Source organism: Erythrolamprus reginae, chromosome 1 (assembly GCF_031021105.1).
Source record: "Erythrolamprus reginae isolate rEryReg1 chromosome 1, rEryReg1.hap1, whole genome shotgun sequence".
Lineage (NCBI taxonomy): Eukaryota > Metazoa > Chordata > Lepidosauria > Squamata > Dipsadidae > Erythrolamprus > Erythrolamprus reginae.
The window spans coordinates 170,236,324-170,250,502 of record NC_091950.1 but is presented as its reverse complement, the minus strand read 5'-3'; the positions used below and the strand labels follow the sequence as shown (position 1 = coordinate 170,250,502).

Sequence of the window (14,179 nt, the reverse complement as noted above, 5' to 3'; positions counted from 1 at the left end):
AATTCATGGGCGGATTCCACTTACCTTCGCCACCAGTTCACATCATGACATTTCGTGCATGTGGGTGTCCCCTCATGCAGTTCTGTTCTGTGCATTGTTTGGTAGCTACAATCAGCCCGAAACACAGCTGAGGAGCTGATCAGCTGTGCTTTTGATGATGGAATAAAGGTAAGTATAAACCCAGGAAAGCCCTTTTTCGAACAGCAGTAAAGGGGGAAAAATTGAAAACAGTAAAACATTTGGGGGAAAAAATCAGAAAAAAAAAGATGATGGTGCCCATGGACAAGTACCGACCAAACCGGTTCTCTGATGAGATCATCAGTGAGTCGCTACCAGTTCTGGTGATCGGATCCAAATAGGGAAGAACTCACTCCTGCCATAATTATTTATTCTGCTAAATTTTGGGCCAGATGCAATTTCTGAGTAGTTTTTAAGAGCAACCCCAAATAGCTGACCAAACTGAAAGTGACCAAAGCATCAATATCAAAGACAAGGGCTACCCCTTACAGGAATATGCACAACTGATACACAAAATTGAGCTTTGCAAAGGCCTTTCAAGCCATTGATACCAACCATTCCTTGGGCAGGGCTGAATGTCTGATAGGAATATTATAGGAGGATCTGCAGAAAGTGTATCAGTTATAGCTGGGAGACTGCTATCCTATTCAGAGACAAAGAAAGAAAATCCCTAACTTTAGGAACTCTTCAGACCCCAGTTACTTAGCATTGACTTTTTATCCCTCATCCCTCACAACACTGCTGTTTCATAAACTGATTTTGGGAGGATGTAGAAAAATCATTGACGTAAAAAGTTAACATTGGTTAGAAAAGGACCAAGGAAGACAAACTTGCAGTTTTGGAGTCAAAGAGTGAGCAAATTTTGGCGTGTGGATGCATTATGGGCAAGACTAGTAACATTAGAAAATAATGAGAAATTAGATTATTTCTCACTAGCATTATACAAATACATTTCATTTCTTGAAGCCTGTATTTTTTTTTTTGTAATTCAGAATATAATTTATAATCCAGTTCTTAATAATAACATGCAGAAAAGAGACATGATAAATAATTGTAGTCTTCTTGCTATAAATCTACACAAATAAGCCTTCAAGTCAAAATCTGTTTTCTTAAATTTCATCTTTTGATTATTTAATTAATTGTTTGTTTATAACTTTGGGGTGAGGGGTATCAAGCTTTGGATTCCAGAATCTCTGTACCAGTCTTGCTGATAACACTAAGATGACATTTAAAAGATGCTCTCATTGGATGGAGGGGAAACCTTAGAGTGCTCCAGTATTAGGGTATTCAGAGGGAAATGATTTTGTTATTTATAATTCTGGAGGGACTGAAAATACAAGGAAAATAAATGTGTAGATTTTATAATGGTAAATGAAGGGAAAGTTCTTAATATTCTGCATACATGGAAAAGTACTAATTAGTTTTACTCAAGAATTTGTTCTTGAGTCTTATGACAATACAACATAGTCAAAACATATTTTCTGAAAGGTGGTAGTGTAGGAGATGAATATATTACCCTTTGAAATGAATTACAGTATGAAATTTAATGCATTATTCTTTGCTAACATTACTCTCAGCACCATTGTTACAAAAACAATCCTTATTCCTTGCTGGTAAGCAAATGATTGGATATTTACAAATAGCATAACAATTGTATCAAGTAGAGCTATTAAATTATTTTTAAAAGTATTAAGCCAATTTTCATTGAGTACATGCCAAGAGTTTAATTATGACCTTGGGTTAATTATTTAATAAGTTAATTGACCTGGGATAATTTAAGTAATAATTAATACTTCCAGAGAAGTTTGAGATGAGTAACCTGTTCATAAAACACAAGCATTATTCAGAAGAAAAATAAATAAATAAAATCTTTAGAACACTATGAATACTAGTGCAAAACTATTGAATTAGTTTATCTAAGAATACAGTGGTACCTCAAGATACGAACCCCTCGTCTTACGAACAACTCGTGATACGAACCCGGGGTTCAGAAAAATTTTGCCTCTTCTTACGAACTTTTTTCGAGTTATGAACCGGCGTTCGGAGACTGCTGGGAAGCCACGCGGCTGTTTAAAAGGTGACAGCCGGGCGGCGGGGCTTCCCAGAAGCCTCCCGAACGCCGGTTCGTAACTCGAACAAAGTTCATAAGAAGAGGCAAAATTTTTCTGAACCCCGGGTTCGGTTTGGGGGGGTGCTGGAAAGCCCCCCAGGCCGGCTGTGACCTTTTAAAACAGCCGCGCAGCTTCCCAGCTGTCTCCTGAAGCCGAACGCGGAAGTTCGGCTTTGGCGTTCGGCTTCAGGAGACAGCTGGGAAGCGGCGCGGCTGTTTTAAAAGGTCGCAGCCGGCCTGGGGGGCTTCCCAGCTGCCCCCCGAACCCGGGTTCGGGGTTCGGGGGGGTGCTGGAAAGCCCCCCCAGGCCGGCTGCGACCTTTTAAAACAGCCGCGCAGCTTCCCAGCTGTCTCCTGAAGCCGAACACGGAAGTTTGGCTTTGGCATTCGGCTTCAGGGGGTGCTGGGAAGCCCCCCAGGCCGGCTGCGACCTTTTAAAACAGCCGCGCAGCTTCCCAGCTGTCTCCTGAAGCCGAACACGGAAGTTCGGCTTTGGCGTTCGGCTTCAGGGGGGTGCTGGGAAGCCCCCCAGGCCGGCTGTCACCTTTTAAAACAGCCGTGCGGCTTCCCAGCAGTCGCCGAAAGCCGTTTTTTTGCGGGGGTTTTTTGGTTGCACGGATTAATTGACTTTACATTGTTTCCTATGGGAAACAATGTTTCGTCTTACGAACCTTTTGTCATACGAACCTCCTCCTTGCACCAATTAAGTTCGTATCATGAGGTATTACTGTATGTTATAATCTTAATTTAAAAATCACTCAATTTCTTTTTAAAAATAAAACAAAACAAACATTTTGTTCTCAGTTTGCTAATTCAAGTACCTAGTCTTGGCCTGTTTTATATTTACCCAGAAGTAAAATTCATGGTAAAGTTCACTTGTCAACATGCACATAGAGATAAACAACTTCTACAGTCAAAAGACACTATCAAAAAGCCAAAAAGGAAACATATGCTCAAAAAGGAGGCATTTTAGAATCAACACCCAGAGGAGCAGAGATTAACACTAGACCAACAATCAAGAAGTAAACAATACCCCTATAAAGGAACACCATCTCAGACATACAGGTTAACAGCCTAATCAAGGAACTATCAAGACCACAGCCACAAAAATGGACATGACAAGTCACTGTACAGTATATAAACAGAGAGCAAACACTACTTCTTTCTAATATGGATGATGTTACCGAGTTGGGTAATGAAATGTCATTTAGCAAACAAGCAAGCTCATAGAGCACCAAGCACTCCACAATTCAACTCTGATCTATAAATATTCCTTTCTAAAGTTCATGTTTTTAAAATGATGCTTACTCTCTCCAGATGATTTAATGATGCTTACTGTCTCTTGGAAGCTTTCCACTTTTAGATTAATACTTAGTAGGCAGATTATTTTTCCCCTATTTTCTTCCCCCAAAACTAAGGTGTGTCTTATACTCTGAAAAATATGGTAATTTTGACAGTCATGGGAAAAAGACAAATACAGACAGTCCTGGACTACAAATTATCACAATTGAGCTCAAAATTTATGTTGCTAAGCAAGACAGTTGTTAAGTGAGTTTTGCCCCATTTTACAAACTACCTTGTCACTGTTATGAAGTGAATCATTGCATTGGTTAAGGTAGTCACGTAGTTGTTAAGTGAATCTGGATTCCTCATTGATTTTGCTTGTTGGAAGGTCTCAAAAGTGACCTAGGACACAGCAACTGTCATAACTATGAGTCAGTTGCCAAGCCACTAAATTTTGTTCACAGGACCATGGGGATACTAAAACCTGCAAAAGGCAGTCATAAGTCAAATGGTCACTAAGCAAACTGTTGGAAGTGCAGGACTACCTGTACTGTATACCATAAGCAGTTAAAAATGGAGAGGTGTACTATTTATTTATTAGATTAGATTTGTATGCCGCCCCTTTCCATAGACTCTGTACTAGTAAGCTTATTAAGTCTCGAATCGAATTTAAGAAGGGAAAAAAAGTAGATATCTCAACTTTTCTCTGGAAGACCTGTCTTTGGTCACAGGTTAGAGAATAAAAAACAGAACAACTAATAGATGGAAGCTTGTTTCATTTACATGCAAGGAAAAGATAGTGCTGTAAATTGAATGCATCTGGAAAGGTTGGGGAGAAAGTGGAAATGAGCAAAGTAATTACCCTGCTAGCCTAAGTTTATAACTTATTCAGACAATAATAGAGCACATCTGTCTTGTTCATGTATTTCGCATTATCTGAAATTTGAATCATTTGCTACCGCATTGGCCTTTGACTCTGCACAACTATGGCTGCTAAGCAAGCCCATGAATCTCAATTCGGTTCTTTTCCATTTCTGGCCTCTGTGGTATGTTTGCCATGCCAGAGTTATGGGACCAGGTGTGCGACCAGAGATCATTACAGCTTTCTCATTTTTTTTTTGAATGAAACAATAGGTAAATCTCATAAAGAAGGCGGACAAACATAAAATAACAACTGCCTGAATTTATTTCAAACCAACAATTGAATTCTATCAATCATAGTATCCTTTGTTGTCAAGTAACCAAACAAGAGAGGCTTATATTGTAGAAAGAAGTAAAAAAAAGAGAAAGATTTAGGGCAAATTAAATTATACCACCTAATCTGCAAAAGAAATATACCTGGAAAATAGAAAATATATAATGTGTGGGAGAAGCTACCTCTAGAGTCTAGACATCAGTGTATGACTGTGGAATAATAAAAAGTAAGTGAATAGATGCAATCAATTTCAGATCCATAGAACTGCAATTCTGAATGTAAAAATGATATTAGGGTATGTATGGTGCACTGTTATAATATGATTGCTTTGGAAACCTGTATTAGCAACCTGTCTTAAAGTCACTTATCCTTTGGAATGCTTCAAGGGCAGGAGTTGAGTGAATGATTGCCTTGTATAGTGAAAAATGATGCTTCAGTTATTTTAAAACAGAAGAAAAGTGCCACAATAAAATCCTTACTTGTCCAGCCTGCCTCACAATAGAATTTAAAAGTAACTAAAAGAGCAAGAGAACCACAGTTCAAAGCAACACCTTAACAATCACCAAACTATGTTCATCCAAACAGTATTTAGTAGAGGCAATTGTAGCTGGACAAAAATATTATACAGAATGTAAACATTAATTTTATATTCAATGTTCATTTTACGTTCAATGTACATTCTTTCAAAGAATCAAAAAGGATTTTGAGTTTGGGCTGTTGTTGAATATTTATGTATTTATTTTTATTTATTTGTTTATTTTGTCCAATACACAATACATATAGAAGAAAATAGACATGAGGTAATATATATAAAGAAAAATATAAAATAGAGGAGAAGATATATGAAAGGAAGAAAATATATATAATATATGAGATAAAGGATAAAGGTATTAGACTAGATCCAGATTAAAAAAGCCACTCTATATTCCAGGAGTCTCCAACTTTGGTGACTTAATCTCCAGACTGACTGGGGAATTGTAGAAGTTGAAATCCACAAATCTTAAAGTTGTCAAGGTTGGATACTTCTGCTATATACATCTACCTGGAAATGTGTCCAAAGCACATTCAGTAGATTTACTAAATTTGTATAACACTACACTGTTAATAGAAATTTCATCCCAAATTCAGTGTATTGCATTATTCATCATAATTTAAATTCCCTTAATATTGCTAACAACTGCAAACGGCAAATATAAATATTTAAATATGAAATGACATAGAACTGAATTTGAGACATAGCTATCCATCCATTATCTGTCATCTAAAGTAGATGGATAATATGCTGCACTTTACAAGATTGGGCTTACAATTGTGGCTTACTTTACTCCTTACATGCATTTGTAGTATATAGTATATAATTTCCGATGAATTACTTAAGATTATATTTAGAAATATATTATATCTAATTCTTTTCAGTTCTCTTTTTGTTGCAAAAGGTGTAAACATGTATTACCTAGAAAAGGAAAAGGAAATATGAATTTATGCATTGAGGGTAATGCAGCCTATTAAAATTATGAAAATTGTCATATTCTTATGCTGCAGTGTAAGGTAATAACATATTTTAATAACTGTAATGTTTAACTACATTGTAAGACAGTGTTGAAAGAATAACAGAATACATGGTAGACAAGAGTATCTTAGCCTGTAATGAAATATAGGAATTATACAAACAAACTCAGTATAAACCTAGATTTTTTTCCCCTCCCGTCTTCTGTTGGAATTGCAGTCTTAATTCAGCAAAGTATAAAGCAGGGGTGAAATTCCTGTCAGTCGTTCGAAAAGCCGGTCACAAAGGCAGTGCAAAGCTCCACCCACCCATCCAGACGCCATTCTTTTACCTTCTGTGCATCCCCAGAGGTTAAAAGAACCCAAATGGCAGCATCTGAGCAGCTGGGCAGAGCCTCGTGCTGCCTTCACGACTGGCTTTCTGATGACTGACAGGCACAAGCAAACGGAGCATTTCACCCTTGGTATAAAGGATGGGTGATTTTACCTAGGAGAATTCTATGAAATAACAGTGTCGTGCTAGAGCTTCCAACAGACAAACTGAATCAGCTGTCTAAAGCAGTGTTTTTCAACCAGTGTGCCGCGGCACACTAGTGTGCCGTGAGACATGGTCAGGTGTGCCGCGAAGCTCAGAGAGAAAGAAAGCAAGAGAGAGAGAAAGAGAGAGAGAGAAAGAGAGAGAAAGAGAGAGAGAGAAAGCAAGCAAGAGAGAGAGAGAAAGAAAACGAGAGAGAAAAAGAAAGAGAATGAGAGAGAGAGAAAGAAAGAGAAAGAGAACAAGAGAGAAAGAAAGAGAGAGAAAGAAAGAGAGGGAGGGAAGGTGGGAGAGAGAAAGACATAGAGGGAGGTAGGGAGGGAGAGAGAAAGAGCAAAAAAGAGGAAGGAAGGAAGAAAGAAAGGGATGGAGAGAGAAAAAAAGAAAGAAGGAGGGAGGGAGAGAAAAAAAAGAAAGAGGGAGGGAGGGAGGGAGAGAGAGAGAAATAGAGTGAAAGGGAGAAAGAATTTTTTTGTCCAAACTTTTTTTAGCCCCCCCCCTCCCCACTCAATGTACCCCATGGTTTTGTAAATGTAAAAAATGTGCCGCGGCTCAAAAAAGGTTGAAAATCACTGGTCTAAAGTAGCATTTTGCCCATTGAAACAATTTAACAGAACAACAGATGGTTGCGTAATACACTTTGGTGCATGCAATTGTAAGAAAAAAGGAAAGGGAAAGGGAAGGGAAAGGGAAGGGGAAAGGAAAGGAAAATGTAACTGGTTTTGTAAAATGGATGCGAGAAACTTTTGCAGCATTGTCGGAAAGCTGATACATTAATCAGTTCCCAGGAGAGCTATACAATTCTAGCTCTAGTCACTTTAAATGAAGGGGGTGATATATAGAAGGGCCAGAGGACCTTAGGCATGGGTTGCATAGGAATTAGATGCAAACCTCCCACTGTTTTACTTGTTAATCCATTACCTTCCCTGTTAAGGTAACATTTTCTCTAAGAACTTGAAACCTGATTACAGAAGTTGAAGCCAGGATATTGTCGGCTGGGGACTCCTTAATTGAATCTATGTTACATTATGTATGAGGGGGGAAGGTAGATGAGGGGTTGTCTTGGTTTCAACCTGAGGAAAAGGGTTATCACCACCTGTTTCTTCTTCTAGTTAGCCTCTATTGTTTTCTCTGCTTGATGTATGGAATCATAGAACATCTATTCCAGCCTTCAGTTCAGCACAACAACTTGTCTGAGCCCACCCAGAGAAAGTTTCTTCAGTTAATCACATTCATATTGAATGCTATGTATGAATGCAGGTCCATTTTCTTTTGTTAGTTAAATGTTTATTCTTGTTGACATGTAAGCCATCCACCCCAATTAGGCTGGATGGCTTACATGTCAACAAGAAAAAAAATATGTATGTATGTATTATGAGTAAAAGAGATCTAGAAAGAACAATCCATATCAGCCACTAAGCAAACAGAACTATTTCTATAATATACAGTAGATCGGTGCTAAAGCCACAATATTAAGTTAGCTATTGGATCCAATGGATTGGGATTGGGTGTTAAAACTCAAACATTAAGAATCATATGGCACAAGACCTTGATTTACAACTGATCATTTAATGACTGTTCAAGGTTACAGCCTACCTACTGAAAGACTTACTGAACTGTCATCAATAAATCATAACTTTAGGTTCAGAGCTGGTTTAAAGAATTTGGAGGCCTGCTACAACATCTGATTTGGAGCCCTCACTTACCTCATCGCAGATTCACTACAGATGTATTCCTGCAAAATGATATCTTAATGCTATATATATTCAAAATGGAACAGCACAGAACCTAAACTGAAAAGTACTCCATCTAGAAAAAGATATTGGGTGCAAAACTCAATATGCAGCAAAATAGAATCATCCGGTTGGCTTAATCCACATGTTGACTAATATGAAGCTACAGTTTGTTAGCCTATCAAAAAACCCAAGTGTCCCAATCTACCTGTAGGTAACATGGAACCACATTAGCTAATGGGTAGGCTAGCCCATCCCATAGCCCCATTATTCCATTCTGCTCATTGGATAATGTGGAGTTGTAACTAATGAGTGGACTTGCTACCTTAAAATCCTACCTGCCTTAGTTGAAAATGAGGAACCCTTTCCATAGTGGAGTAATGAAAGAAGACATTCTGATTTTTTTGCTTCTGCCTTCCCCATAACTTCATTTTATTTATTTATTTATTTATTGGATTTGTATTTTTCCATTGGTATCTGCTTTGCTTGGGAAGCCCCTTTTTTTTCTGAAGACCAAGGTAGTTATATTGATTGTAACTTCATTTGACTGGTTGTCTTTAGGTTCCATGATTATTAGTACTTATAATTATGGTATTCATTTTACTTTTGATGTGAGAAATACATTCACTTGATCACTAGCTCTGTTCATGTTCTCTGGGAACTCCATTTGAATGGAATAGCTTTTCCCATAAAGCAACCATAGCCCCTTTTCTCATAAGTTCTGAAAGTAAAAAAAAACCAAACAATTTTGTTACAAAAGGCTTTTAAGATTTTATTTATTGGCCCCACATTGCTGCAATGTGCTATTAATTTAACTTATTTCTTCTCCATCAGAAACATTGTTTTTAATAGTAACAGAGTGTTGTGTCTGGGTGCCCCCAGACTTCAACACCAACTGGAAAAAACAGCCAGAATCTATAACAACCTGCAATTCATGTCGATGTGATAACATAGCAATAGCACATATATTCAGTTACAATGCCTGATGTGAATATGTAGGTCATGTTATTTGCATCATATTATGACACAAAATTAATTTCAACTCTCCTTGACTCACTAGTCTTGAATAGTCTAAAGAAATAACTGACTGACATTCCAACACAGCAATTTGAGGTGTGTTAAAAGGTAATGTACATCAAATCAGTAAATTATATTTATTTCAGGCAAACCATATGCATTTTTAAAAAAAAAAAAAAACCCTTATTCCCCATGTCTTTTATTATTGGAATGCCTATTAAAGGATAACAATTAGCTAACATTCTTTTCTTTTCTCTTGTTAAAACATTTTTAAAAGTACAATAGTCATCCCCAAAGAAAAGAAGCAATTAAATAGCAAATTACATTTAACGATTTAACTTTTCTGTCTTCTTTTTGTTCTCATTTTTATCAAGAAGACACTTTAAACAGGCAAATTTGTGAACTCAGGGATTGTTGTGTAGACTTTTTATAAGCAAAGTAACTTGTTGAGTAACAGTGAGCCCATGAGTTCTGTAATCTTCTTACATCCTCTATGTTCTCCTCTTCTTCACATGAATTTGGATGTTTCCCTCAAAAATGATGGCCAACTAAAGAACTGTCCATTGGTTGCTTGATTTTCTCTGAAAGTTGTCTAGAATCATAAAATTCTTTATTGGCCAAGTTTGATTGGACACACAAGGAATTTGTCTTGGTGCATATGTTCTCAGTGTACATAAAAGAAAAAGATACATTTGTCAAGAATCATGTAGTACAACACTTAATGATTGTCTAAACTACTGGATATCCTTTTCTCTGGTTGGGAGGAGGTTTATGACTCTTTTTTAGCAATTAATTTTATTTGGAGACTCTTAGTTCTAATAGCCAGGCCACTGGCTTTCAACTAATTAACCTTTTAAAATATACTTTCAAGAGTGATTGTTATGAGGCTTACTATATGTGTGAATGTTTTTTTGGTATGTTGAAAAGGTTATAAATGGGTTAGTTATAATCTAGATATGCTGGCACTGACCAAGTTTCCAGAACTGGATTTCCAGAGGAGATTGGACCAATTTGAGCTCCAATCTCTTGGGCCAAAACAATTAGGATTCCTGGTCATGCTTTTGATCAATGTAACTGTCTCTTTTGGGTGTCATTGATGTTGCAGATTTTTGCATAGCTATCCTAGTGGAGATCTGGGCCAGACTATGTTGGTTAGACCAGTGATTTTCAACCTTTTTTGAGCTGCGGCACATTTTTTACATTTACAAAATCCTGGGGCACACCACCAACCAAAATGACACAAAATGACACTCTAAGACAATACATATTATACATATTATCTCCCCCTTGTGTGTGTGTGTGTGTGTGTGTGTGTATACACACTCTTGAACCATTTCCAAAAACAGGTGAGGGCTGGGAGTTTTCCTCTCTTATTCTTTGGGTGCTTTTTATCATATGCTTTAAATCAAGAGTCACTTCTCTCTCTTTTGTTTCTCTCTCTTTCCTTTCATTCTCCGCCTCAGTCATTTTCTCATTTATTTATTTTCTCTCATCTCTCTCTCTCTTCCTTTCCTCTTTCTTGCTTTCTCTCTCTCTCACTCACTCACTCTTTCTCTCTCTTGCTTTCTCTCTCTCTCTCTTTCTCTCACACTCTTTCTTTCTCTCTATTTCTCTCTCTTTCTTTCTTTCTTTCTTTCTCTCTATCTCTTTCTTTCTTTCTCTCTTTCTCTCTCCCCCCCTCTCTCTTGCTCTCTCTCCCTCGGTGTCTCGCTCTCTTTCTTTCTCTCTCTCTTGCTTTCTTTTTTCTCTCTTTCTTTCTTTCTCTCTTTCTCTCTCTCTCTCGCTTTCTTTCTCTTTCTCTCTCCCCTCTCGCGGCACACCTAACCATGTTCCGCGGCACACTAGTGTGCCACGGCACACTGGTTGAAAAACACTGGGTTAGACACATGAAGATCTTATTACTATATATTAAAAGAATACAGTTTGTTTCTATTCTATAACCTTAGGCTCTTTTTATTGAAGATTCTTAACTGAGAATTGGCTTAGTTTCTGTGGTCCTAAAACAGAATAGAAAATTGAGATTTTGTAATCAAGCCAATTATCTATTTGTAGTGATTTATCTTGAAAAATTTGGCAGTATTAAACCTCCTTATCTGCAAAAAAGTCTGAGAAGCCAGGTTCAGAATAGAAATTACTGAAGCTTTGATTTATCTGTCTGAAAACATTCCAGGATAAGCTTCCTTTGCAACAGACAACTGATTTATGATTTCTTCATCTAGGATAAACCATTTTCAGAACTGTTTTGTGATATGAAATCTTGTACCCTATACAAACAAGCTCTTAACACTTGTGAAAATAAATCAAAACTAAATGATTATGTGCATAGATAATGATTTTTTTAATCCTGTAAGATTGTCCTGTGAAATTCCCAAATGCTCAGTTACATAAAGGACAGGTTACAAAATATTAAGAAAAAAATATTAATAAAAGGGAAAGATAATTGACAACCACTGAGGTGGAGAGGGTAAATTATTCAGACACCTAAAATGGAAAGGCAAAACTTATAGAAACTGACAAAGTGAAAGGATCATGGCAGAAAATGCAGCCTTTTCTACTAGCAACAGTTAATTGATGTAAGTTTCCACCACCAGTAGAATGTTCTCATGGAAACTGAGTGGCTGTTCTCAAAATGAGGCTGAAGAGAAAGATTTACTATTTACCACAGGTTAAATGGATAACCTGGCAGGAAGATCTTCACTTTGGTTTGATTTACTGCAGTCCTCCCATTCTGAGAACAGTGGAGCTGCCATGAATGAGTTCAACTGAAAGTTTTTAACCCTTCTTTTGCAGCATTCTCCTGCCAGAGTTCAGCTTATACAGCTCTAAAATACATAATTTTACTTCAAACAGAAGGGAAAGGGGAAGGGAAGGGAAGGGAAGGAAATGAAAGCAGGATGTGTCATCTGGTTATTTTTAAATGTATAGCCCATATAAGGAGTTTTTAAGGTCCAACAGTATAGTGTTCCCTCAATTTTCACGGGTTCGAACTTCACGAATAGCCTATACCACGGTTTTAAAAAAAAATTAATTAAAAAATACTTCACGGATTTTTTCCTATACCACGGTTTTTCCCGCCCGATGACATCATACATCATCGCCAAACTAATAATTTTTGCAAATAAATAACAAAAAAAAATTATTGTCAATAAATAATTATGTTTATAAATATCAGAATCACTAAGTGTCTTATTCAATGGCAAGTACCAGTAATAATGGTGAGTAAATGGTTGTTAAGGGAATGGGAAATTGTAATTTAGGGATTAAAGTGTTAAGGGAAGGCTTGTGATACTGTCCATAGCCAAAAATGGTGTATTTACTTCCGCATCTCTACTTCGCGGAAATTCGACTTTCGCGGGCGGTCTTGGAACGCATCCCCCGCGGAAATCGAAGGAACACTGTATTGCTGAAGAAGCTGTAAACCAAGTATCAGTATGTTTTTAAGGCTTGCAAACAAGGAAATTAATTATATACAAGTATATAAGTAAAGTACACTTTATTTCTGATTTTTTTCCCCCTGTCATAATATATCTCTACGTATTGTCTTTTCTTACAGAATTGCTACCCAAATGTGAACAAATGCAGTGCCAATACAAGTGTGCCATGTCCATAAATGAAACTCGATGTTATTGTGAGGAAGGATATGAGATTGCCAGAGATGGAAAAACCTGCCAAGGTACAGGAACCATATTATATTATTCCAAAACATTTTGCTCAGGAAAAAATGTAGGAGAACTTGCATTTAGTAAACTATACAGATTGGGGATGGTGGTGGTATTTAAACCTGATTTCTGGAGAACTTGCCCAATGCTTTTTCTATATTATTTTGTCTTCTTCCCACCCACCCACCCATTTCTTTCCTGAGATATCATTTACGGGACTGGAAGTTAAAACATATTAAGAACAGTAGCAGGAATTGAGTTTAATGAAAAAAGGACTAGGGGTGACATGATAGCAATGATCCGATATTTGAGGGGCTTCAACAAAGAGGAAGGGTCAACCTATTCTCCAAAATACCTAATGGCAGGACCAGAAGCAATGGAACGAAACTAATCAAGGAGATAACCAACCTAGAATTAAGGAAAACTTTTCTAACAGCTAGGACAATTAATCAATGGAATGACTTGCCTCCAGAAGTTGGGAATGCTGAAACACTCAAGGATTTTTAAAAAGAGACTGAACAACTATTTATCTAAAATGCTATAAGGGAGGGGCGTCAAACTAATGACCGTTGGGCTGGAAGCATCATGTGCTAGCCACCTCCACCCCCATTTTAGCCAAGGGGAAAAAGTTGTGATATGTCACATAACAACAACATGACGACATGAGTTTGACACCCCTGGTATAAGGCTTCCTGCTTGAGTAGAGGATTTGACTAGAAGGGGATTGGACAGCTACAATAACTGTATTATTGTAGACACCACCAACATCCTGCCAAGGAGATAAAGTAGTGATAAATACAGGATTGATTCCTGAGTATAAGTTAACATTTTTTTCTTTTCTTTTCAGATTTTAATGAATGTAATTTGTATGGTCTCTGTAGCCAGACATGTCAAAATACTGATGGATCATACATTTGCAGCTGTGTGGAAGGATATCTCCTTCAACCAAACAAAAAGTCTTGCAAAGTGAAAAAAGGTAAGCAGCAATATATTGCTGGATTTATTTGATGTGATTCTCCATTAAGTATCTTGCTGACCATCAGAGGAACAAAACGCTGAATTATCTCAGAATCAGCACTACACCTTGTGCTTTTAAAAAAATATTTTTTCTAAGTCCATTCT

General features: G+C 37.2%; 1 protein-coding gene across 1 annotated transcript in view; it reads left to right on the top strand.

Moving 5' to 3' along the window:
- The window catches only part of LRP1B (LDL receptor related protein 1B), a 1,143,506-nt gene that overhangs the window by 599,666 nt on the left and 529,661 nt on the right, over window positions 1-14,179 (top strand). Inside the window, exons 4-5 of the mRNA XM_070731453.1 lie at window positions 12,952-13,071; window positions 13,905-14,033. Coding sequence (XP_070587554.1) covers window positions 12,952-13,071; window positions 13,905-14,033 — 249 coding nt within the window. The remainder of the gene's footprint in view (window positions 1-12,951; window positions 13,072-13,904; window positions 14,034-14,179) is intronic.